The following is a 26,913-nucleotide window of genomic DNA, read 5'->3' on the forward strand; positions in this document are numbered from 1 at the left end:
CCATTTAAAGTTAATTTTTTATTTCACCAAATAAAACCTGCACGATAAATTACATCTTTACAACGGGTTGTTGCTATACATTTATTCAAATCAAGAAAACTGTCATAATTAAAGCTCTCAAAGTCATTTTGGCACAGACGAAATCTTGGTCATTTTGTTAAGTCCCTGAGTTCTTGGAACAGGCTGGTTTTTGCATTCAGCCTCATCCCTGGCTACTTGGGCTCCTGCCCCCCTACAATGCCCCCCAATCTACTCTGGCTCCATATGCTAACTCTAAGTCAACGTTTGATGCCCTAACCTTTCCAACCCATGGTGCTGGGCAGAAATCCCTCAGCTTCAGGGACATTCACAATCAGAGTCCCCAACCCGAAGAGCGCCCCCTACAGCTTCTGTTTACTGCTGGGTAGAAGAATCAGGGTGCATCTCACACATGCATCTCCTTATTTCTAAAGTTGCCCCAGATGAACCGTCAGCGTTTTAACGTCTCCAAGGCTTTATGCCTCAGGTGTTCATCCAAACACTGGATGGCAAAGAGGTCAACGTCCGTGTCGAACTTGTTGGCAAACAAGTGGTGCTTGCGGAGCATCCAGTTCAAGTCACCTGCCCCGAACACGCACACAGAACGCACGTGGACGCCACTGCAGGGTGGGTAGGGGGCACCCTTGGAAACATCACCCTCGAAGTACTGCCACTTGACAAACCTCGCAATCGCGTGCATGTCAGACATGTCGTACTTCTGGCTTAAGGACAGGGAGCCCGGGACATCTGGGATCCTCTGAATGGTGGCCCAGAGATACTCATCGGGGCTGTAGGTGTCTTTTGCCCACTCCATAAACTTTTGGATTTTTTCGTTCTCTAGCACGTACTCCACGTACTTCCTACTGACCACAAAATAGGCACTGCCCGAGAACAGGGGAGTTTCAAGAGGGGGCTGCATTTTGTCGGTCCCCGTGTTCGTCAGCTTTCCGTTAACAACCATATAATGCTTTTTCCACCTTTCTTTTTTGTTGGATGGCATCCTCTCGGTTTCTAGGTTGTTTTCACCCATTAGTGACTTGAGCTTCCGGACAATTTCCAAGTTGGTTTTAATAGGAAAATCCATACCGCAGAGATTTATCAAGTACTTCCAGTCTGCCCTCATCCTGTAGAGGTCCTGCATGCAGTTGAGGTCGGCCTGAACCCGGCTCCACGAGGCGTACACCACACTCTCCAGCTGACTGGCCACGAAGACATTACTGAAGCAGGACGCGATGCCCAGCACCGCGGCCAAGAAGGAATCCTCTGATTTTCTGTCCACGTGAATGCAGTAGAAATTCTGGGGCGCGTAGATGGCCCTCAGGAGCCTGTCAAGCATTTCAATTTTGTGATGGACCACTATAGAATATGCGATGGGAAATTCTGCCTCTTCTTTACTAAAGGGCTGCGTGATATATTTGCGCGCCTTGATGAAAGCGTGACAATCTCTGGTCATGTTTATGTACTCACTGGCTGTCCTCCGAGGGCGCTGCCTAAACTTCACAGTTAGAATTTCAAGCTGTACCTTTTGGATTTCTTCTACATCCCCCTGTAAAACTTTGGTACAATTAATATTACTACTAGGATTCTCTCCAACCAGCTCCAAATGTCCAACACTTAGAAATTCAGGCTTCTGGTGAATTCTTAAAACGGAGAAGGCGACCAGGGAAAAAACGAGAAGCAGGAAGAGGTATTTAGTGGGATAAGAGAAAAGTCTCCTCCGCAGCAACTTTCTCAGCATTTCAAACAACAATCGGAGATTGTCCTTAATTAAGGGCAGTCTTCCAGGCTTCAGGCAGTCATGATTCCTCTCCTGTTGTGGCCTTGAGAGCTGTCAGTTTGCATTTATCAAAACTGCAAAGGCATCTTGAGATGGAGAACGGCACTAAAAGAGAAGGAGAACGAACATATATAAATACAGTCTTGTTACGACATCTCGGGTTGAAAAAGCATCCTCTTTGCTATGAGGTCAGGCGTTGGTCAATCAGCAGAAGAGGGTAGTGTTAGAGGAAACCCACAGCCTGTAATAGTAATACCAGATTATTAAAAAAGAATATGGGGGAGGGGCCTCCTGGCTTGCTTCGTCAGTGGAGCATATGACTCTTGATTTGGGGGTTTTGAGTTCGAGCCCTGTGTTGAATATGGAGATGGCATAAAAATAAATCTAAAAAAAAAAAAAAAGAAAGAAAGAAACGAAGGAAGGAAGAAATACAACGATGTGCTAAGATATCCTACATGATACTACTTGAGAATTTACCTTTCAGGAAAATTAAGGTACAAAATCACAGTTGAAGACCTAGGCTACCATTACTCCACTCTCCACAGTTGGTAAGATGAGTTTTTCCTCCTCTGCCAGTTCTAATGAGCACCCCCGCCTCAAAATCATTACTATATCTGGGTTCCTCCTGATACTTCCATTAATGCCCATCAGCTGGCCTCAGCAGCCCCCAATACTTAAAGACCAGCTTCATCCTGTTCTCCACTAAGTTAGGGCTAGAGGTCCTCTTATGGAGAAGTTCAAAAACAGCTGTGACTTCTAAGAATCTCTGAACTGAAAGCAAGTCAAGTGACTTTTCAAACTAAACCAGGAAGGCCCCGCTGAAACCAGGCCAGATGCAGGTCTGTTTGGAATCTCTCTTAGTTCAGGTCCATTCCAGTCACCACAGGAAGAGAAGACATACACAGTCCAAAACAGAGACAAAGCCTTGCATTTTCTTTCTGAATTGCTTTGAACAGGTTATAACAATTAATGCTTGTGAGAAACAACAGTTGTATACAAATTAGAATGTATGACATACCTACAGTCTATATTCAAATGAATATAAAAAATATAAAATATAAAAACCCCACCCATTTTTACTATGTTTATAAATATTACAAAATATATTTTGTCTTAAAAATCAATTTTATAGGGGCGCCTGGGTGGCTCGGTGGGTTAAAAAGCCTCTGTCTTCGGCTCAGGTCAGGATCCTGGGGTTCTGGGATCGAGCCCCAAATCCAGCTCTCTGCTCAGTGGGGAGCCTGCTTCTCCCTCTCTCTCTGCCTGCCTCTCTGCCTACTTGTGATCTCTGTCAAATAAATAAATAAAATCTTTAAAAAAAATCAATTTTATAACTTGGAGATTGGTTCTATAATAAATGTTACTGTTCTTTTTTTAAAGATTTTTATGTAATCTCTATAACCAACCTGGGGCTCAGACTTAAAACCCTGAGATCAAGAATCCTATGCTCTACTGAGTCAGACAGCCACCCCTAAGTGCTACTGTTCTAACAAAAAAAGCCAAGTACCACTGATCATCTCCATACCAGATTCACAGAGATTTGAAACTGGTTTTTAATACTAGGATCAGCACTAGAACTTTTAAATATTTTGTTAGGAAATAAATTGTGAATATTAATAACACAAATAAAAATAAATTCTGGCCCATTCAGTTTCCAGATTCCAGGTAACATACTGTGTTTGGAGAGTGCCTTTCCTGCAGTCAGGTTTTTTAATATATACGAGGCATTCAGCAAATCTGTGAAATGAGAAGGGAAATGTGTGAAGGGATGTATTGCCCATGTAAGTACACACACACTCAGAAAACATGCTGGTAAACTAATCTTATGTATTCACTTTTTTTCCCCTCAAAAATTATGGCTGGTTCATTTCTTGCTTTTAAAATTTCCTGTCCAATCTTACTTGTTTTTCTAATGCTGGTTGTGTACTGCTAAAGGTTTGAAAATATTTGCAATTTGGGTCAAGCTTTTCCAAAGAAAACTCTAGCAACATGTCCCAAAGTGGGTGCCAAGGAACGGTGAAATGGTCCAATACCATTGGAAAATCCAATATATTTTATCTCCAATGGGAAGATTCCCAGTGCTCACTGGCCCAATCTGTCTTTGATTGAGTTAGCTGCTTATCTCATCTTCTTCCAACTATCTTGTCTACCACCCGACTCCCAACCTGTATTAGCAAGAAATGTGGGGCGATTCTGCAAAAATACTGAAGCACAGAAACCATTAAAACAACAGATCATAAACAAAATGATGTCGGTAGGCAGCTCCTGCTCCTTATTGGTTCAGACATTTGAAGAAATCTGTCCAGTCATTAGGTCATCTGATCTCCAAGCAAACTGATTAGGGACTTAAGTGGCCTCATACCACAAAGAAAACAAACTTTTGAAAACCAATCTAGAAAAGTCACTCAACAAAGAGCAACACCACCAAACCCGAGGCAGGGCAGGGGCAGAGGTCTGCCTTCCAGAGTTGGCACATTATAAAATCTCCCTTTTTCTTCCTTCTTTCCTTTCTTTCTTTGAGCGAGAGTGTGTGCAAGAGAGGATGGGGGTGTGAGGGGCAGGAGAGAGGCAGAGAATTTCAAGCAGGCTCCACGCTCAGCATGGAGCCCAGGACAAGGCGCATCTCATGGTCCTGAGCTGAAGTCAAGAGCCAGATGCCTAACTGCCTGAGCCACCCATGCACCCCTAAAATGTCCCTTTAACAACAAAATATTACAGAGTATGTCAAGTAACAAAAGTATAGATCATATAAAGGGAAAAAGCAGTCAGTATAAATGGTCTCTGAGGAAGCCCAGGTATCGGACTTAACAAAGACAGCTGTCATAAATATTTTCAAAGAACTAGAGAACTGAAAATATGAGAATGACAGACAACCAAATGAGAATTTCAATAAAGAGACAGAAAACGATAAAGAAAAAACCCAAAAGAAATCTGGAAGTGAAAAGTACAGTAAACTGAACTGAAAAATCATCTACAAGGGCTCAACACTAGGTTTAAACACATAGAAGAAAGAATCAGTAGAACTGAGGACAGGTCAAGTGACAGCATCCCGTCTGAGGAAAAAAAGAAAAGAGAATTAATTAGGAAAAACAGAGCTCCAGAAACATGTGAGATGCCATTAAACATTATCAACAAATGTATAATAGGATTTGCGGAAGGAAAGGGAGGGGGGCTAAAACATCTGGATAATGCTGCAAACTTCTCCAAATTTTATTTACAAAAATTAATCTACATATCCATGAGCTCCAAGTAGGCAAAATGGTACAATCACTTCGGTGGTTTGGCCATTTCTTACAAAGCTGAAGGGAGGCTGACCTCTCTACATGGCAATCATACTTCCAAGGTTTTGTTTAATGGTCTAAGATATGGCCTATCCTGGACAATGTTCTATGTGTTGAGAAGAGTGTGTCTTTTGTTGATGTTGGGTGGAGTGGTCTACTGATATCCAGTAGTCTAGCTGGTTTATTGCGGAGTTCAAGTTTTCAGATTCCTTGCAGCCTTTCCTCCTTCTAGTCTCTAGAAGTGTTCCAACATAAAATGAGCAGTTCCAGCTGGTCAGGACTAGGGTGCAATGGAGTACTCATTGGAGTGGGGGGACAGACAAAATGTCCTCAGGGTCAGTGGGCGACGAGGCAGCAAATAGAATCTGAAAAGCAGATAGTCGCAAGGTAACCTATTCAGCAGATCTAAGAATCTCAGACTGACAGTAGGGAAAGAAAGAACTGGCTCTATTTTTGTGACAGGATCTTCAAAAGGTTCAGGGAAACGGTAGCAGCACAGATTCCAGAGGGGGATGAGAATGTTTAAAACAAAAACAAAAAACAGTATTGACCGGCAGCTATTTAAAAGCAGTTGGGTCTCTCTCTACCCTGAAACCTGGCCCCGGCCCAGGTTTATATTCTCTGCAGGCTGGGGCACACCAGGCACTATGGAAAGCAGGGTTTCCAACCAGGAAACAGTGGAACTGAGTGAACCCAAAGACAATAGCTATTGAGATCTCCTTCCCTATTTCCAGCTATCAGTTCCCAGAAGTTTGACTGCCAAGCCAATGCAGGAGTTTATTTACTAAGGAATCCAACAAGGCCAAGACTTAAATACATTGCTTAAGTTAGAAATTTCCCCAAATGTTCAAGGAAACAGACTGTGTACAGGAATAAGAAAACTAATAATGATATCCCCAGAGAGAGTAGAAAATATATTGCATTCCATCAATCAGTAAGATTATATGGCCCGAAAACAGGCAAAACAATATTCCCATCCCTAAATGCTCTTTTGCAATGTGACCTTGCCATTCTCCAATCAAGAAATAGTCAACATTTCTTTCCCCTTGAATTTGGACAACCTTATGACTATACTGACTGGTAGAGATTGGCAGATGTGAGGCGATGTGGCCACCAAGGCTGGGTCATGGAATACTAAGCAGCTTCCAACAAGTTTTCTTAGAAAATCTGTTCTCCAGAGGCTTCCTTTTGGAACCAGCTTCCATATAGTACTAAGCCAGAGAGTGTAAGGTACCCAAGCCACCAGTTCCAGGTGAACCCAGCCCAGCCCAGACACGTAAACAAAGAAGCTACCAGATGACACTCCAGCCCGTGGTCACTCAACTCTTCTCTGAATTTCTGACCCACAGAATGTGTGAGCAAAAAATAAAATGGAAACATTCATGTTACTACATTTGGGGAGATTTGCTTCATAGCAGGGACACCAACAAATCAGAAACTACACGAACAGAACACATAGCAAATAAAACAGAGTTCTTAAAAATTAATGACATGGGGACGCCTGGGTGGCTCAGTTGGTTGGACGACTGCCTTCGGCTCAGGTCATGATCCCAGAGTCCCGGGATCGAGTCCCACATCGGGCTCCCAGCTCCATGGGGAGTCTGCTTCTCCCTCTGACCTTCTCCTCGCTCACGCTCTCTCTCACTGTCTCTCTCTCAAATAAATAAATAAAATCTTTAAAAAAAAAAAATTAATGACATGATAAGAAAAACTGCAAAACTCAATTGCAGTGTTGGAAAAGAAAGCTGAGGAAAACTCTCCAGGAGTTAGTTAGGCAAATAGGCAAGCCAAATGATGGGGAAGTTGAAGTGGTGGAAAAAGGTAATTTAGAGAACCAGACCAGGAGATCCAGTCTCTGAATGAATAACAAGACCTCCAGAAAGACAAAACAGGGAAAAAAAAAAAAAGAAAAGAAAAAGAAAAAGAAGGAAGCAATCAGTTAATTAAATGGTTGAATATTATTTCTCACAAAGAAGCAACAGATGGACATTCCTTGGAATACCGACACAATGGGTAAAAACGGATCCACACCAAGACACATTCCTGAATCATGAAATACTGGAATATGGTAAAGAGAATATCACACAGATCTCCAGAGGGGGAAAATAAACCTCATAGATAGGATTCAGAAAATGAAAATCATGGCAACAGCATCAACAATGCTGGAAAGTGTACTTCCGAGGAGAATTCATTAAATCACATGAACTACTAAGTCAATTAAGGGTAAAATAAAAAAACATTTTACATCTTAAGACAGGTAAGGTCTCAAAATATTTACCTTTATGCACTTTACGTCAGGAAGCCACTAGAGGATGAACTCCATCAAAACTAAATAACGTATGGGGGTGCCTGATTGGCTCCATCCATAGAGCACATGATTCTTAATCTCAGGGTTTTTAAAAGTCAAGCCCCACTTTCGGGGTAGATTTTACATTAAAAAACAAAAACCAGGGCGCCTGGGTGGCTCAGTGGGTTAATCTGCTGCCTTTGGCTCAGGTCGTGATCCCAGGTCCTGGGATCGAGTCCCGCATCGAGCTCTCTGCTTTGGTGGGGAGCCTGCTTCCTCCTCTCTCTCTCTGCCTGCCTCTCTGCCTACTAGTGCTGTCTATTTTTGTTTTTGTTTTTGTTTTGACAAAGAAAATCCCCCCGAACCAAAAACTAAAGTATAAACTAAGAAAGGAGAAAATACAGGAATCAGAAAAGGTATATCCCAAGATGACCGTAAAGGAACATCCTAGACTGTACCACAGGCCAACAGATTTCACTGTAGCAGGCTAGGGCAGATCACAAGGCCCCAGGACAGGATGGCTCTGTCGGCTCAGTGGGTGAAGTGACCGACTCCTGATTTCAGTTCAGGTCATGGTCTCAGGGTCGTGAGGTCAAGTCCCGGGTCAAGCTAAGTAAGGAGTTTGCAGGAGATTTTTTTCCCTCCCCCTCTGCCCCTCCCCCATGTTGCATGCATGAGTTCCAGGGCATGCATGCATTCTCATTCTAAAATAAACAAACAAACAAAAGATTCCAGGAAACGTGTCTTTAAGATGAAACTGATGGAATGACTAATGGGAATAAGCATACTGAAAACTGATTTAAACAGCCACCAGGGTTTGGGCTGTGAATTTATAACTACATTGAAAACAAAGCAAACAGGAGAGGGTTGGGTGATAATTACTGCCTCCAAAGACATCAGAGACATGCAATAATTCAAAAAGCCATCACTGTGCTCTGTGGCTTAGCTCTGAAGAACATTGGTCTTAATGCAAACACAGTTTTCTCAATTGAGACTCACTGAAACCTTATTACGAGGACAGAGCAATGGGAAAGATGGTTGTTGGAAGAAACGGGTCATGTGCTTTGCCCAGCATCACATAACGGATGTTCTGCTCCAAACAAAAGGCCTCTGCCTAATTTAACCCACCACCTCTCTCTCGTCTTCAACAGCTCACCACGGTAAGGACAGGACAGAAGGAGGAGTGGGGGGCTGTTTTCACAAAGTACATGAGGACGTCCAAGGAAGGAGTCTAAAACCCAGTCATTATCGAACCTAGACTTGTTTGGAATAGGTCAGGACACAGAGGACCTTGTGATATAATAACTCAGAACAAGATGAACTAGCACAAACCTCAGTATTTTAAATAAACCAATGTCAAAAGATGACTTTCATTCCAATAACATGCTTCCTAGTTATAGTGAATTTCACTACATAGAGAAGAAAATGAAAAAAAATTAAAGAAATGAGCGACCTGTGGCTCAGGCTATACTACCCTAAATTCTTTTTTAATAGTAGTAGTAGTAATAATAATAATAAGGGAAAGCAGGAAGAGGGTGGAAGAAAGGAATAATACATATTTTTATTATAAAGTAATAGGACAGAACATATTTAGACTTCAAAGTAGGATTTACCATATCTACATGAATTTGCATAGACATATGGACATACGGACACATCTCTAGGAACAATCAGGATTTTCCTGTTCAGCCTCTAATTACTCTCCAGACTCCCAGACAAGGGGCAAGATAAAAGGGGCCCTGCACTGGGTAGCTTCATTAACCTTGGGTAAGGTTAGAGCGGACAGGTGAGTGAACTGTAGAAAACGAAAGAGTAGATTTCAAAAAGGTAAACCCTTCTGTCCTCCACCATTTCCACCTGTCATTCTGGCTTAAGTCCAAACAAAACTACTCTCTGCAAGAATAATTCCCTCTACCTATTGCCTATTGTTTCATTTTTAATAGTGGAAAATTTTTTTCTTAAAAAAATATACACGCGCACACACCACGCAGGTATGCTTAAACCAACAGCTGGATGGCTAAGTCAGGGTCCGCAACCTATAGGCCTTCTGCAGCAGGAAGCTGGCTTCTAGTCCCCCTTGAGTCTGTGACTCAAGTTCAAGGACTCCCGAGGACTATTATTCTGTGACGCAGAGGCTGCTGGGACAGAAGCAGAATACCCACTACCGTGACTGATGCTAAAGATGTTCAAGGCTCGCAGAGGCCTGGGCCTCGAAGAGCATCCTGAAGCAGCCAAGGGAAGGAACAGGAAGTGGGTAAGATCTCAAGGCTACTTCCTGCCACTCTGGGTGGAGTTCTTTCCACCACTGTGTCTCCATGGCCTCACCCCATCTGGGGGAACCTGGTTGGTCACCTGGCTGTGTCCGTGACTCACTGCAGCAAGGTGCCAAGATTTTCTGAGGTGTCACCTTAACGCAAGCTCCTGAGACCCCAACAGCGTCTGCTCCTCCAGACTGGCTAGGAGAAGCTCTTGGGGGTCCTCAAAACTTAGGACAGTGATTAAAAACACCAAGCTCCACAGTTTAGGTCGCTGTCTCCCAGAGTTCATTCCAGAGTTTTCTTGGGCTCCAGCCACGGAAACATGGGCGACAGGAAAAACCTTCTAGGACTGGCACTGGACCCTGTTTCCTGTGCCCTTTGGAGAGGGGGCTTTCCACATGAAATAAGATATTGTAACTAAAGCCAGATGGTGTGACAAAGGGAGGAGAGGCCTGAAAGCACGTCTCCCTCCTCCAGAACCCCATCTTCCAGGGCCAGGTACAGAACACGCCGCAGAGAATACCTCAGTCATGTTTGTTGAATAAGTGCAAGTCTCTTCCAAAGGAAGCCCATGTTCCTCTGCTAAAAAATTTAATTAACATCTCTCCTCTCTACTAAGGAGTTGTTTCTAGTTCTCTACACCTGCCCTGTGGGTACGTGGGCTCAGGAAACCCATAGGAAAAATGCCAGACTTGACGACTTTCAAGCAGGGGCAAATCATACTCTTTTTAGTTCTTGGCACTCTTGGGGAAGTATGCGTTTTTCAAAACAATGTGCATTTAACCCTGACTAAAAGAAAGGCTACCGCTTTTCTAAAATGTTAAAGGTAGGGATAAAATTAAGAGCTGAAAAGACAAAATGATTGGTTCTTAAACATAATGAATAAAAAAATCAGCATTTTAAAGCTCACTAAGCAGAATGGATACTGGAATTCCATTTCTACCTACTTTTTACAATTCCATTAGCTGTTTAACCCCATATGAAAGCGTATTTAATAATTAGGCAAAAACTCAAAATACGTAGTAGAATTAGTGGAAGTTTCCCAATGACCTGCTCCTAATTTTAAATTAGATGAGATTAAATAAAACTAGGTTTTATTTGTGGGGCCGCCTATAAAAGAGAAAGAGAGAAAGAAGGAAAGAAGTATGAATGGAAAGGAAGAAAAGGAAGGGTTCTCTCTGCCTGAATTAATGGCAAGAAAAACTCTCTATATAGTTTTTCCCTCCATTTACTCACTATACTACAGTGGGATGACTCTAACTCACGCATTTCATTCATTCCTGGCAATAGCACTGTTGTCTGTCCCCACTGCTTTCTCCCCTGGAGGCACAATCAGGGGCTGAAGTAGCCCACACCATTCCTGCCTCCGGGCTTGGCAGGCAAGATGCGCCTACACCCATGTCTCTGCCACAGAACCAAAAGCTGTAAGTCCACCAAGAGGAAAAGAAAGGCTCCAGGAAGGCTTCCTCGATTACAGCTGATCTGAACCACAAAAAAATGGGTAGGATTTAGACAGAATGTAAGAAGAGGGAAAGGATGCTGTAGAAAATCTTTGTCCTGCCCTGGAGGGCACCTCATCCATCCAGTAAGCCTTGCTCGGTAATCATGAAAATGTTCAAACCATCCCCGGAACGGCTGGAAATCTGGAAGAACCAAGACAGAAACTGTTCTGGAAACTTCCTTTGTAAGTTTCTACCTTTGTCTAAGATAGACAGTACAGAGACCACAGAGACTAGACTTGACCTGTGGTTTGTTCTTGAAACGCCACCTTTTCTTTGCCTACTCCCTTAGACACACGTGAACACGCTCTGAATGTTTGGGGCCAAAGACCAATGCTCTTCATCTGGGGCTCTCTAGAATCTTCTTATGATAGCTCAGGAGGGCAGAAGGTCAATACTTTGCCAGGCTAAGTCCTTTTCCCAAGAAGCTATGTACATTGTGTTAATGGGAGTCAGAGAGGTGCAGACACACCAGCAGTGCCAGACACAACTGCCACAGAACACTGCAGTGGACTTGCTGTGGGCCACTTCTCTTCCCCCCTCAAGACATCTGTGTCCGTTAGCTATCGGAGTGGGGCTTGTGGCTGGCTGAAGCAGGGTTCGAAGTACTAAAGCAAACATGGAAACGAGGAAATGTAGGAATCAAGCTGCCCCCCCCCTTTTTTAAAGATTTTATTTATTTGACAGAGATCACAAGTAGGCAGAGAGGGAAGCAGAGAGTACAAGGAGGAAGCAGGCTCCCTGCTGAGCAAAGAGCACAATGCTGGGCTCCATTTCCGGACCCTGGGATCTTGACCTGAGCCGAAGGCAGAGGCTTTAACCCACTGAGCCACCCCGGTTCCCCAAGCTGGTCCCTTCTAACAGGAATCTGGAATTATGTGCCCTTCAGATCAACATTTGTATTCTCCATAGCAAAAAATGTCCCACTGATCCCACCCATCAGTACACATGCTTTCCTGATATCTTGAATCCTCTTCAAATGTATATTTCAGTGGTAGAAATATATATAGGGGTACCTGGGAGGCTCAGTCGGTTAAGTACATGACTCCTGGTTCTGGCTCAGATCATGAGTTCAGCGTCCTGTGATCAAGCCCTGCATCAGGCTTTATGCTCAGCATGGAGACCCCTGGAGTTACCTCCCTCTGCTCGCACTCTCTCACTCTCTCTCTAAAATAAATAAGTAAAATCTTTAAAAAAAAAGAAAGAAACACATACGGATTTACAAGTTTTATACACTACCTTGAAAGCCAAAAGAATGCCCATAATTATACAGAAGTACCGGAATTAAGGCATTATATCAGTAGCCAGGAAAAGCAAATGATAAACTAAACATGTGGGATGCACTGAGGAATATTACTCATCCCTGAAAAGGAAAACATTCTGCTGCATACTACAACATAGGTGAACCCCAGAGAAAGCTAAGTGAAGTAAGTCGGGATGATTCCATTTATATGCAGCACCTACAGTCATCAAATTCATAAGAGATGGAAAGTATACCAGAGTAGGGGCTGAGGGTTCTACGTGTGCACAGGGAGAAGTTACGGTTCATTGAGTTTGGGATGACGAAAAGTTCTAGAAATAGATAGTGGAGACTCCGACGTACTTAATGCCACTGATTTTTCCCTGACAGTTTTAACCTCAAGAGTTTTTTTTTAAACCCCTTTATTATGATTAAAAAAAAAAGATTTTATTTATTTATTTGACAGAGATCACAAGTAGGCAGAGAGGCAGGCAGAGAGGGAGGAGGAAGCAGGCTCCCTGCTGAGTAGAGAGTCCGATGCGGGGCTCGATCCCAGGATACTAGGATCATGACCTGAGCCGAAGGCAGAGGCTTTAACCCACTGAACCACCCAGGTGCCCCTAAAGCCCTTTATTATGATTTTTAAAAAGATGCAGCCTGCTTACAACTAGACTAGACCTTCAGAGTAGGTAGGTACTGGTAGAATGTTACGTAGAAAAGGCTTTTTAAATTAAGAGAAGACTGACCTTAAAGGCATTGGGAGGAGTGAACCAGGTTGTTTGAACACACAAAAAGGGGTCTTTTTTGAGTTTAGGGTCATGAAAATTTGGACATGAAGAACAAAGATCATCTATCTGCCTCCATCTCAAAAGATTGCCTTCACAGTTTTCATCTCCTGTTTCCTTAATGCGTGAGCAACGGCTAAACTTTGAAATGGGAAAAAACTGTCCTCTAATGCACTTGTAGAGGTAGACTTTGTAGACTTGAACTAAATATACCTACTTCTGTGCATGCGTGCGCACACACACAGTTTTGTTTTCTTTTTTTTAAAGATTTTATTTGAGAGAGTGAGAGCATAAGCAGGAGGAGCAGAAGAGGCAGAGGGAGAAGCAGACTCTCAGATCATGACCCGAGTCCAAGGCAGACCCGTAACTGACTGAGCCCACCAGTTAGTTCCCGTTTTTCTTTTTCTTTTTTCCTTTTTTAAGAAACTGTCAATCTCATTACCACCGCAGGCCAAAAGTGAGTATAAAAGATCTTATTGTTCACTTCAAAATTCCAAACTTGAAGAGCAATAAACCTTGCCCTCTCCTTTAAAAACAAAAAACAAGGGGCGCCTGGGTGGCTCAGTGGGTTAAGCCGCTGCCTTCGGCTCAGGTCATGATCTGGGTCCTGGGATTGAGTCCCGCATCGGGCTCTCTGCTCAGCAGGGAGCCTGCTTCCCTCTCTCTCTCTCTCTCTGCCTGCCTCTCCATCTACTTGTGATTTCTCTCTGTCAAATAAATAAATAAAATCTTTAAAACAAACAAACAAACAACAACAAAAAAAAGAATAGTGGGTGGTTTAGAATACTAAAGAGAGCACCAAGTCTTATGGAAACAAAATTTTAGATTTGAAAGGTACTTTCAAGTTTCTTTTGTCTGCTCTTAATTTTGAAGGTGAGAATACTAGAGCACAGAGGTCATGCGCTTGGCTCGGCCACCTGTCCAGATCAATTCTTCAGCAGAGAGAGCTTAACAACAGCCCTGGTTTGTGTCCCACCTGCTCGTCACACCGCCCATAGGTCCTGGGTCTTCTGAACAACCCCAGTTTTAAATATTCCAGGCTTTAAATGCTTCCCATGTCCCAGCAATTCTAATCCAAAATACCAGATTCCTTTTTGTTTTTAAAGGAAGTCCTAAAATCCCGGGTCATAGCATGTGTCTGGATCTTTGGCGGGCACATCATGATCGTCAGAGTAGATCTTCTCTTTTAATTATGCAGAAAAATTATAAAGCTACCCATGAGCAAGCATGAGAAGTGCTCTTTTAACAGATTAAAATCCAGCTTAACGTCCTGCAATGTGGTTCCTTTCTGGAATCACCCTCTGTGAGGCCAAACCTCACTGGCTGGGGGTTGGGGGGGCCCAGAGAAAGACAGCTGCGTGAAGTCAAACAGAAGAGACAATAAGTCCTGTGTCATGTTCTAATGTAGGATTTCAGCAAGCCACCTCATCTCTCCAAGTTTTGGTTTCCTCATCTGAAAAGTGACTGGTTAACATAATACCCTTCTGGTGGGGATGGGGGTGATTTGAAAACCTCTCTACCACCTGGCAGAGACTGGGATGTGGTAGTTGCTGGATAAACAGGTGTCCTCACCATCATCTCCTATTTCAGCACTGAATTCCACATAATCCTGTCTCTGCACTGTTCCAAGCACGTCCTCGGTGAGCTCCCGGTAATCGGATCTAGTCTCAGGCTCCTTGCCCACTCCCTCTCCACAACACTGTTCCCTGGGTCTACACTTATTCAACTTGAAAAAAAAATGAAAAGAACGAGAAAAACAAAGAGTCCAGCAGACTGCGGATGCTTTTGTTAAATGTGCCTTCAAGCTCAAAGTGTTTTCCGGCTAAGGAAACTAGAGTACAGTATTAAAATCCTCTCAGTTATGGTGCGCTGGGAGAACTCCATGAACTCGGGAGTCCCCTGCATCAGGTCAGACAGAGAGTGTCTTCCGAGAAACCCCAAACCTCCGGTCGCATGCTGGATGGCGCTCATCCTGTCTTCAGGACTGACCTTTCCCTTCTGCACTCGGGGCTCCTCACCTGTGCACAAGGGCTGTGGGGTTTGGTTAGGGGTCCCCGTCCCCAACTCCCAACTCCTACGGCCGCCTGCTGCTCCTCAGCAGGCAGGTGGTGCACGGGGACAGGGGAGGCTGAGATGGTGACCGTCCGGGGTGGAAGACAAAAGGGAGGATCCGGGACAAGACAAAATACTAATCAGGCTATAAGTACACAAGCTTGAAGACCAGCTTTCTTGCGTGACAGCTTTGGAAATTGATAGGCACTTGAAATGTGACATGTTCACTACTATGGTGGTTTCCTTTTTTATTTTGTTTCCTTAAAAGCAGATGTTAAAATTGATGGTGCGGGGCGCCTGGGTGGCTCAGTGGGTTAAGCCGCTGCCTTCGGCTCAGGTCATGATCTCAGGGTCCTGGGATCGAGTCCTGCATGGGGCTCTCTGCTCAGCAGGGAGCCTGCTTCCCTCTCTTTCTGCCTGCCTCTCTGTCTACTTGTGATTTCTCTCTGTCAAATAAATACATAAAAACTTTAAAAAAAAAAATTGATGGTGCTTTCACAATGGGCGTTACTACAGGATTAAGGAGACTGTTCAAATGAAGAGTCAGTAAAAATTTGCACCAGGCACTTTACATACATTGTCTCAATTCTCACAAACCGGGAAGTAGATAGTTTCCCTCTCACTTCACAGTTAAGGAAACTGAGGCTTTAGGTTGCTTTGAATTGGGTCATTTGTTCCTGTTTACCAGCAGGGAAGAGGTGGCAGGGGGTTCAGCCCAAGGCTGAGTCCCCAGAGGGGCAGTCTCACTTTCCGGCACAAAACACTGGGTCTGGTTATTAACAGCTTCAAATCGTACCTTGCCCTGCTTCCTAAACCTTCCACGCAGCCCCAGAACCTTCCAAATATTCCTATGGGTGTGACTATGAGAAACTCTCCTCCTGAGGGCTTCAGTCCTAAGATAGAGGGACCCATTTACCATCTAAGACCCAACCGTTCCCTTGAAGTGGATGCACAAACTTGAGTGGCAAACTTGATGCAACGTTTTCATTGTACGTAAGATTACATTTAGGTATGTATGTTGAATTTGAAAGTACTTCCAAAGCCAGGAATGAATGAATTCTCTAGGTAATATAACGGAAAAAAAAAAAAAAAATTTTTTTTTTTTTTTTTTTAGAAGAAACAGCATCCACAGAGAAGCTACACTCAAGCACATATAAAATAAACCCATTAAAAAAACAAGGCTCCATGGGGCGCCTGGGTGGCTCAGTGGTTTGGGCTGCTGCCTTCGGCTCAGGTCATGATCTCAGGGTCCTGGGATCGAGCCCCGCATCGGGCTCTCTGCTCCGCAGGAAGCCTGCTTCCCTCTCTCTCTCTCTCTCTGCCTGCCTCTCTGCCTACTTGTGATCTCTGTCTGTCAAATAAATAAATAAAATCTTTAAAAAAAAAAACAAAAACAAAAAAAACCAAGGCTCCATACATACTATCAATGTGCACTAGAAAAATTTGAGAAGCACAGACCTACCCAAAACTATTCCGTGATCCTCTTTTTGTTTGGGGGTGAGGTATTTATTCAAGCACTTTTGAAATGTTTGAGTTTTTAATTTACTTTAAGGTATTTCTTTTAAAATTGCAAAGAGAAATGGCCCCAATCCTCCAACACAAGCTCCAGTTAAGTACGCTGGCAAAGCATTACAGTTCGAGATAATTTCCAAACCAACAAAAAGCCACTTACAGTTTCAGTCCACTTACACATCATTTTCAAGTTCCCTTCTAACGCCCGTCCAGGGACACTCCTGACTTACGCTTGTGCATAGATGTAACAGCAGCTGGGACTCAAATTTCTGTTCTGTTTTTTTTTTCTATTAATCGACAGCGAAGAGTCTTTATTGTTTTTTTTTGCCACAGTTAGTATGTGTCTCGTGGTTGAATATTAAAGGTATTTCCAAATGAAAAAAAGAAGAACTATGAACCCTTTTAAAGATACGCATAATTCGTTTTCTCTTGGCTTTGTAAAGGATTTCCAGGAGTAGTATTCTTGAATCAAAACTTACAAATTTCTGTTGCTTTTGATTGCCTTCCAAATGGACTATACTCATACGGCCAGTAGTAATATCTGAGCACCATTTTCTCCCATGTTTACTACATAATTATCTTAATTATGTGTCATATATCCATTCACTGTATAATTATCTTTGTCATTATCACAACTGTTTAATGGTACCTCACTGAGGTTTCATTTTGTATTTCTTTGACTATCAGTTGCTCAGTATTTTCTCTTGAGTATATTTACATGTGAGAAGGAGAGCTTAGCAGCAATGACTTTAGTCTTGGAACCAAACTGCTCAGATCAAAAACTGGACATCATCACCCAGCAACTCAGACTTCTGTATGCTCTTAACTTCAACCTTCAGCTTCTTTGCTGGTAAAAATAATAGTAAATAATAATAATAATTTTAGGCAATTTGATAGGATTAGGGCCATGTGTACCTTAGAGTTTTTATAGAGTAAGGGAGCCAATATGTCATATGCTTACACTGTATGGGACACATGGGCCCTCCATAAACATTAGCCATTTATTCACTATTATTATTAAATATTTTCTCCTGTCTGGACATTGTTCAAATCTTTAGTTCATGCCTAGAGGGAACTTTTTCAGACCTCCACAATCAGAAACTGTATTTGAAGTTTCCTGACAAACACCTGAATGCACTCAATTTAATTCCACACATAGTAGCTATTATACAAAACAGAATCCTAGGTTCTGGGTTATGGTGGGGTGGGGTGGGGCGGGCAGTAGTCATAAATAATGCATCTTCCTGATCTCAAGGCATCTACACATGCTTATTTGCTGAGCCTTCTGAGGGAAATTCTAGGCTTGATCAATATAGGTAAAAACTCTTTGGGGAACAATGCATCCATTGTAGCACTGGAAGGAACAGGAGAGCATCTGGCGAGACTGGCCAGAAACCACTTTGAGGTCCCCCCTGGGGGCAGGGGAGGTTAACGGGGACTCCTTCCTGGGATGGCCACACTCCAGGGGCAGCGACTACACCTCATGCTTCAGGAATTCTCCTGGGTAGCCAGGTGTTTTGTTAATTAGCAGCCATGTTGGAAAGGAATCTTCCTAAGTAGACTGAATGACTCTGATTGGCATAACATGCGGAAAGAGTAAACAAAGATGAGATGGGGGGCTCTGACTTCGTTTCTGGAACAGAGGCATCCGAGAGGCCAGTCAGGCACAAACTCAGAAGGACAAAAGCCCCTGGCAAGTCGCAGCGTCTAGGAGGGTGCCTTAGGCGCATTCCTGGGTCCAGCTGCTGATTACAGAAAATTCGTGATTATTTGATTCCAACCCATGATCATGCTGCCACCCCAAGTGTACCTTTTGTGGGAGAGGCAGCCAGACCCCCTCGACAGGGCATAGGTGGCCCCAGACTTGCTTTTTAATTCCCACCCATACCTGCAGAGGAGAATGTGGCCCTCCCCAGTCAGCTTCCCCAAAAGATCCAAAAGGGCCTGGGGCAGATCTCCGTCCACAGCAGAGTCAGGCTAGGGAAGGAACGAACCACAAGGCCTGTGTGGAAATAACATTTACCTGTCCTGGGGCAGGAAGTTTATTTTTTCCTCCTTTCTTTTTAAAGCATTCAAAGTGGATTATTTAAAGGAAGTTTAAGGTATGCATTTCAAGAGAAACAAGACACGCATACATTCTGTATTTGTTCAATTTCACAACAGAAGCTCCAGTAGCAATGGTATTTTCCACAAATCAACTGCAGGAGCACATCATGGGGAAGATGTAGTTTTACAGTTTATGAGGAAATCCAGTTCTCCATTTGCTGTAGGGGGAGAAGAGAACCTTGCCTCAGTTTTTAATGATAAGTTTATACATTTTTTAGGGCAAACACCAAGAGAAAAAGCTTTGGAGTAAGTCCCATCTAGATATGTATATTTCTTTAAAAAATTTTATGTACCACTGTGTAATGCACATTATTAAAAAGATGGGGAAAAGAGGAAATAACACTTATAAGTGTAATCACTTATGGTACAAATACAAATAGATATTAATATTTGTAATGAAAGCAATACATTAAATATGCTTTATTTTTTAAAGAAAGATCTTATTCATTTGAGAGACAGAGAAAACAAGCAGCGGGGAGGTGCAGGGGGAGAGAGAGAAGCTGTTTCCCCACTGAGCAGGGAGCCCAATGCCTGAGCCATGCATGCAGGCGCCCCTAAATATGCTTTATTTTTGAAAACTCTTGGTTAATTACCTTGTTATAGAGTCCTGTCAAGTACTGGTTCCCAGTTTCCTGCACCTTAACATTTTGTTTCAATGGCTGTCTGGGTGACACATACCCACTGGAGAAATAGTAGAACACTCTGGGCTTTGCTGCCTAAATCTTGATACTTTGACAAAGTCTTTTTTGGTGAGATTCCGCTGGTGGTTCTCAAGCCCTCGTCCCTGCAAACTAGTCAGGGGGTGCCACATTTTTATGAATCTAACAAATGGACTAAAAACCCACTGATACTCTTCACTTCAAAGATTCTGTCAGACAATTCTTTTTCCAAGTTCTTCTAGGTTTTTGACCAGCCACAGATTTACCATATTTCTTGGCAACATGTTTACATTACAGTGAAAACATTCCCAAACAGCTCTTTCCAAAATGTGCCTCTGTAGCATAAATTTTTCTGAGAAGCGATCACCCCTCACTGTGAAAATGTCACCATGACCTTGGATTGCTCCTGGTGTACCCACACTTTCCCCACTTGGTGGGTTCAACCACCCAGAAGCTCTCCAAATAGTGTTGATCCAAGTTTTTGCAACCCAGTCTCTAGGCCCCTCCCCCTTCCCCGGAGGCCAGTGGGTGGGGCTAAAAGCTCCAACCCTCTAATTACTGGTTCTTTCTGGTGCCCACCCCATCCTGAGGCTACACCTCAGCCACCTTATTAGCATAAGCATGTGTGGAAAAGAGCTCTTTAGATGAGTAACAAAAGACATTCTTATCATCCCAATCCCTCAGGAAATTCCAAGGGCATCAGAACCCAGAGACAAAGACCAAACCTCTGTTTACCAGTCTATCAGGGCTGAGCGTAAGGGTAATCATCATTCATAATCTACCAGTGTTTGGCACTAGAAGAGGCTTGATGAACACTGGTTACAAAGTAGCTGACTTCTCGAACCCACCCAACTCAGCGGACCAACGTGCCTCCTCCTTCAGAGAGCTCAACTTTGAGGCAAACAATCCATCCTTTCCCGTCCTCTTTCCATCAAAGGCTACCCCCCCCCCACACACACACCTGTGTAATGGAATCCAGCCTCTTTCCCCTTCTTTGAAAACAGGCTCAGTCATGGATTTCTCACTCCCACAGGCTTAGCTTCTCCCCTCCCCCAGCAGCATTAGAATTTGTTCAGGTGTCCCCAGTCTCAAATGGAAAAGGAGAGAAAGAGAGAGAGAAATGCAAGGAAACCACAGACCCCACATTTCCTCCGTATTCCGCATGTCTTTCGTTTCTCAGTCACTGTACCCAGAGGCTCCTCCTCTTCCAAACAGTTATCTTTTTCTCCAGGCCAGCCCCTTATCTTATCCTACACCCGTCCTCTGATGATCTTTTGTGTAAGCAATGATCACCCACACGCAACAGCTCCCAGCAGGGGCTTCCTTCCACCTCATCTCTTTCAAGAGTTCCAGATGCCAATTCCTTGGTCTCCACAAGTAAGATCTATCCCAAGGAATCACCTTCCCTCCCTCACCCCGGGGTTCTCCAACATTGGGAATGGTTTCACGACCCCATCCCACTCAAGTTATTTATGCCAGAAACTTTCAGTGGTGAGCATAGCTGCCTTCCAAAAACCACATCCAAATAATCACCACTTTCATACTGACTTTAGCTACAAGGCTCAATCTCTCTCCCTTTCCCTCCTCCCCCCAAGCCCTCTGTGTCCGGCTTCTATTAAGTACCATAAAGGCCCCGGGGAGAGCAAATACCTTTGCACTCTGCCGCTGCACCCCAGCCTGCCCCTCTTCAGGGTATGCGTGCAAAGTGACAGGCTGAGGGCCTGAGGCCTTTGGTCCAGTCTAGCTGGGACAAAGTAGTCCATCGTTTCCAGTCTGCACAAAGGCACCAAAGATACCAGCCCGGCCTAACCCTGCAAACCATTCTCCACACAGCAGTGGAGACGATCTTTTCAAAAATCCAAACTTAATCACTCATCTCATATCCTATTTAACATCCTTCAAAAGGTTCCCATTACCTGGAGCGCCTAGGTGGCTCAGTGGGTTAAAGCCTCTGCCTTCTGCTCAGGTCATGATCTCAGGGTCCTGGGATCGAGCCCCGCATCAGGCTCTCTGCTCAGCAGGGGGCCTGCTTCCCTTCCCCTCTCTCTGCCTGCCTCTCTGCCTGCCTGTGATCTCTGTCAAATAAATAAAATATTAAAAAAAAGGTTCCCATTACCTTTTCAACGAAACTCAGTCCTGAAAATGACCCAAGAGGCCTCACCCCACAGGCGTATTTCTGCCTTGGTCTTAACCCTTCTAACATGGAACTCAGGCCCCTAATTCACCTGACTACTTCCTATTCATTTTTCAGGATTTCTTTTAAGTATCACTTCCTAGGGAGACCTACCCTGAGTAATCTCTTCCCCAGTTGAGGTCCTCAGGTTAGATGCTCTCTGGACATTGTGGGCTTTTTTGGAGTCCCACCAACAACTGGGACAGCCTGTGAGACTATGTGCTGGTCTATCTCCAATCCATCCTCTAGCCATGAGGCTGGAAGGCTCAGAAAGGGGGGAACCCTCCATCCTTCCCAGCCGTGGGGTCAGAGCTGACAATGCCTGTCACGTACGGGTGCTCAGTAAGTTGTTCAATGAGTGCCTTAAGAAACAGGTTGCTCAGGGACCCACTCACCCCCCATACAGTTTGGCTAACTCTTTAGCAAAAGAAAAATTATTTATGGGAGGAATATTTTTTTAGACATGGGTTAAATTTTTAAATTAATTTTTAAAGGTTTTTTTTTTTTTTCCTGTAAACGTTTTTGGTATCCTCCACACCCAACATGGGGCTCCCTTCATGATCCTGGGGTCGAGAAGTCACATGCTCTTTCAGCTGAGCTATCCAGGTGCCCCTTCTTAGTAAATTTAGTGTACCGATGACCGAATACACGCAGACTCCTGATTGGAAATATTAGTACAGTCTGTGAGTCGGAAATTCTCAGTTGCTTTGGAGCAGCAGTAACCTCTCCGGGGATTTGAATTAGTGACCGAAATCCTTGATATGAACAAGGAACCAGGGTCAACTTCACGGGTAGGCAAACTGTACTGCCACACAGGGCCCTGTGATTCACCTAATACTCAAGCTGTCTGCTGTCTTCTTGATATTCTCTTTTTTTTTTTGAGTTTTATTTAAGTAATCTCTATACACAGTGTGGAACTCGAACTCACGACCCTGAGATCAAGAGTCACAGGCTCCTCCAACTGGGCCAGCCAGGCACCCAGCATTCGTGGTGTTCTTAAGAATTTCTAAACATGGGCCCCCAAAATTATGTTGCCAATCCTGAATCTTAACAAGTAAGTTTGATTTCTAGATGGGAACCAATGGATTGCCATTCCCTATCTAAGGATGCATCTTTTATAACCAGGGCTGTGTTTTCAACCTCCGGAACTTAAGGTCTAAAAATAGAGGGTTGGTTATATATTCAGTGTATTTTCTTCTTTTGATATGAATCTATTGTTTATTATGTAGGCCTCTCTTCTATCCAATCAGAATTTCTCAGACTACAGAAATATATGGTTGTCTTAGCTATTGCTGTTAGCTAAAAGCTTTTTATGTTTTTTTTTTTTTAATATTTAATTTATTTATTTATTTGACAGAGATCACAAATAAGCAGAAAGAGAGGAGGCAACAGGCTCCTGCCTAGCAGGGAGCCCAGTGTGGGACTCCATCCCGGAAGCCTGGGACCTGAGCCAAAGGCAGAGGCCTCAACCCACTGAGCCACCCAAGCGCCCTCTTTTTATGGTTTCTAAAACTAAATTCTACTCTGAACATGATGATCTACAGTGAGTCTCGTTAAAATTTTTGCTTAGAATTTTTGCTTGTGGTTCTCGTAGGAATTGTGTCAATTTTCCCAAATCAGTAAGCATGGTTCGTTAATATTTTTATCACCTTAAAAAAAATTAAAAGACATCAAGTAAACTAAAAGGAGAAAGTTGGGGGCCCCTAAGAATCGGACTCTTCATTTCTGCTCAGGTCATGATCTCAGGGTCGGGAGACCAGCCCTGCATGGGGCTCCTCCGTGAGAAGTCCGCTAGAGATCTTCTCCCTCTTCCTCTGCCGTTCTCCCAGCCTGCTCCCTCCTTCTCTCAAATAAAAATAAATAAATCTTTTTTTTAAAAAAGGTAAAATAAATGGAGAAAAATGAAAACCACTCTAGAATTCCTTTTCAGCTTCTACTATTTTAAACTTTGGAAATTTAACAAGCACACAGGACACCCAAAATTTCCTTGGAGATACACTCTGGTAGGACACATGGGGCTGTTCACAGGGAACACTAGTTTAGTCATCTTTATTATAAAAATATTTTAAAATGTAGATGTTTGTTTAGATGTTACAGATAGCTTCTCTAGTCACTAGAAGTTTAACATTCGATTGTATCTACAGTTTAGTTCATAAACATCGAGAGCATTTTAAATGTTGGCTCATTCTTTTCCCCAGCCGGGTGACTCCATCCTCCAGGGAACGTGTGGCAACATCTGGAGACACCTGGGTTGTTCTAACTGCAGGGAGGGGCCGACTGGCATTTACAGGGTAGGACCAGGATGCTGCGGCACATCCCACAACACGCAGGACAATTTCCACAACAAAAGCTTAACTGGCCCAAATGTCAACATACAGTGGCCTCTGCCACAGAGGGCGACAAAGAAACAGGACAACCTTAAGCGCTGCATCCGGTGTCAAAGCCAATGTGGTTAAGAGTAAAGATAGTCCCCCTGAGAAACAGTCATTTGGGAACTCCTCTTTTAAGTCAGGGAGTTAGGCATTTGGCATCCTGAACTAGAACCATGAATAAATTTTCATTAGAATGACCATGAGAGACTGTGGACTCTGAGAAACAAACAGGGTTTTGGAAGGGAGGGAGGTGGGGGTTGGGTGAGCCTGGCGGTGGGTATTAAGGAGGGCACGTATTGCATGGAGCACAGGGTGTGGTGCATAAGCAATGAATCTTGGAACCCTGAAAAAATTAAAAAATTTACAAAAAAAGAACTAAAAAAAAAAAAAAAAGAATGACCATTAGCAGCAGTGACACAATTCCTTCTGGCTGGCCCATAAAAGACTACTCTACACTGTGGCAGTACTGCATCCTTCATGGAAAACAGTTATTGAGAATTGGAAGAAATCATTTCAACAGCATTAATCTCGGTTTCCCACCACCTCATTTCATGACAAGTGCACAATATCTACAGCATAGGTCAGAATTTTTCATTCCCCTCAAGAATGCAATCACCAGCTATAGAAGTTTCCAAGACAGATCTGAAAACGAATGACGCAAGAACCAAATCTGATTGGTTCCTATGTTTTAAAAAAGAAAAAAAGACAATATTTAAATCAGGTTTTACTTTGTTTAAAAAAAAAAAAAAGAAAAAGATTTTTCAGCTAGTTGGGTGGGGGGAGAAAGATCTAGACATCCTGGGTCAGAATCCCTGCAGGGTTATGGGGAGCGAATGGCCATCCCCACAGATTGTTTTAGGAGGTCCTCCCTAGGTCACCTGTGCCCAGCCAAGCCCCCCTTAAATCTCCCACCCATTACCTGATCAGTCCCTGTAACATAGTGGTTCCTAATTCTCAAGGACATTTCTCTTTATGTTAAGCAATTAAGTTACAAATAAAAAACAAACAAACAAACAAACTAACGTGGTTGGAAGTGGTCTTATAATCAGTCCGGGATGAATTATAATTAATGAAGGATGAAATCCACTAGAGATTTGGGGCCCAGGCTACAGAGGTCCTTTCCAGGGCCAGTGAAGGAAGGGCAGATGAGCTGGTGGCAACCTTTAAATCCTCCCCCAAAAAGTAGAAACCAGAATCAGCCTCTTCCACCTAATGATAAAACTTTGTAAAAGCCAATTTACAGTATATTACACTGTTTTTAAAAATTGAGGAGTTAGCCACTTCTACGAACTCAGTTTCCCCAAACCATTATCTTGAATGGCTGCGAAAAATCCATTAGACAATAGCAAATACCCACCAAGCTCAGGGTTTCTCTTTTTGCCAAAAAAGAGAAATCTGTTACCGTATCCTCTCGGAGGGGAGCCTGTCTGGAACTGCCTGGGCTCCTAGCAGGTAATTTACACTGATCTTTAAAAACCATTCATCCCTCCTCCTCCACTCTATAAAACAAATCTGCCTTTCAGAACAGCTCTGAAAGGGGGACAGAGTGCCCAGAGCAAGGGACAAGTCCCTGACCGGATGCCTCACCTACCACTCTACAAATTCAGGTCACAGAAACCTGTAGCCTGTTCTCATCTCAAAGAACCAGTGCTTTCTGTGAACCTCCTATATCCTTCCCAGTTGGCCGCTTGTCCTACGGGTTGTTAAATAAAGACTCTCTTCCCCCCAGAAAGGAAATCAAGCAAAGGGAGCCACGGCTGCCCGGTGGCTACAAACCTTACCTCCACCTGGGCAGCCCATAAGGTGCAGCCGGATCTGCAGGCGACCTCATCCACGGTGACAAAGAAGTGTGTGGCCGGTGCGGGTGCCGGGGGCTCGCTGGGCATGGAGGGAATGCGCTGCAAGGAAAAAAAAGAGCCGTGAGACAGGGCTGCTTTCACTTCAAAAGGCTAATAACCAAAAATTGGAAGAATGTGAATCAGAAACGGAGTACTAACGGAAAAAAAAAAAAAAAAAGTAACCTCGGAGGGAAACGATCACCTGTTTTCCAAACAGACGCAGCAGCGCAAGTTTCCTACACCCGCGGGGTAAGGACCGAGAGGGAGCAGGAGGAAAGAGAGAAGCCGAGGGCTGGGGTGGGGACTTCGGAGTCCCTTTCCAAACGCTTGCCCCAAGGCGAGTCATTTCTCATCCTGGTGTCGGCTTCTTCATCGGTAAAATGAGGGTAATAATGCCTCTTTGCAGGGCTACGGGAAGGATTAGACGGAGTTGGCACCCAAGAGACAGCGGTGAGGAACTGTTCGCTCTCCTGCCCATCCACGCCCGCAGCCAACTCCGACTTCTCAGCTCCTACTCGCTACCCCGACCAGGGGGAAAGACGCCAGAAAGAAAGTGGCTTCCAGGTGACACTGGGCACCGGAGTCCTGGCCCCGGGCTCCACGGATCGAACCAGAAGTAAGGCCCAGGGAAAGCGTCCAGAGCGCACACGCGCTCCCGGCTCACCCCCACCGAGCGTCCGAGCGTCCGAGCGTCCGCTCCCTCCGGCCAGGGCTCCGCTTCCTCTTCCCCAGCGGAACCCCCCCACCCCGCCCCCGGGGCAGCGGGCCCCTGGCTGAGAGCCGGCTCCCTCCCTCGCATCCTTCCCATCCTTCCACCCGCCACCGGGCGCCATAGCAGGCGATCCGGGTTGCCGGAGGCGGAGTGGACGGCGTGGAGGAATCGGTTACCTGCAGCAAGCCTGGGGCGGCCGGGGCGCATTACGGTGCGCTACCGCGCGGCACCCCAAATACCCGCGCACTGGCCACGCGATGCGCTCCCAGCGCAAGCTGCGCTGGCGGACCGCGCCTCCTGCCTCCCCGCCTCCTACCCAGCCGCCACGCCCCTGGCCCCGCCCC

The 26,913-nt window shown here is 44.3% G+C and overlaps 1 protein-coding gene across 3 annotated transcripts; it reads right to left on the reverse strand.

Moving 5' to 3' along the window:
* On the reverse strand, nucleotides 1–26,913 carry GCNT1 (glucosaminyl (N-acetyl) transferase 1). 3 transcript variants are annotated; one of them, XM_059411827.1, is made up of 4 exons: nucleotides 26,746–26,913; nucleotides 25,801–25,917; nucleotides 12,137–12,287; nucleotides 1–1,900 (listed from the first exon to the last, which is right to left on the reverse strand). In XM_059411827.1, exon 4 carries the CDS (start codon nucleotides 1,754–1,756, stop codon nucleotides 470–472), a length of 1,287 nt encoding a protein of 428 aa, XP_059267810.1. In that variant the 5' UTR covers nucleotides 1,757–1,900; nucleotides 12,137–12,287; nucleotides 25,801–25,917; nucleotides 26,746–26,913; the 3' UTR covers nucleotides 1–469. The 3 variants fall into 3 exon arrangements, with proteins under 3 accessions (XP_059267810.1, XP_059267809.1, XP_059267808.1); XM_059411826.1 differs by lacking the exon at nucleotides 12,137–12,287 and adding an exon at nucleotides 26,060–26,265; XM_059411825.1 differs by lacking the exon at nucleotides 12,137–12,287.

Source organism: Mustela nigripes, chromosome 9 (genome assembly GCF_022355385.1).
Source record: "Mustela nigripes isolate SB6536 chromosome 9, MUSNIG.SB6536, whole genome shotgun sequence".
NCBI lineage: Eukaryota > Metazoa > Chordata > Mammalia > Carnivora > Mustelidae > Mustela > Mustela nigripes.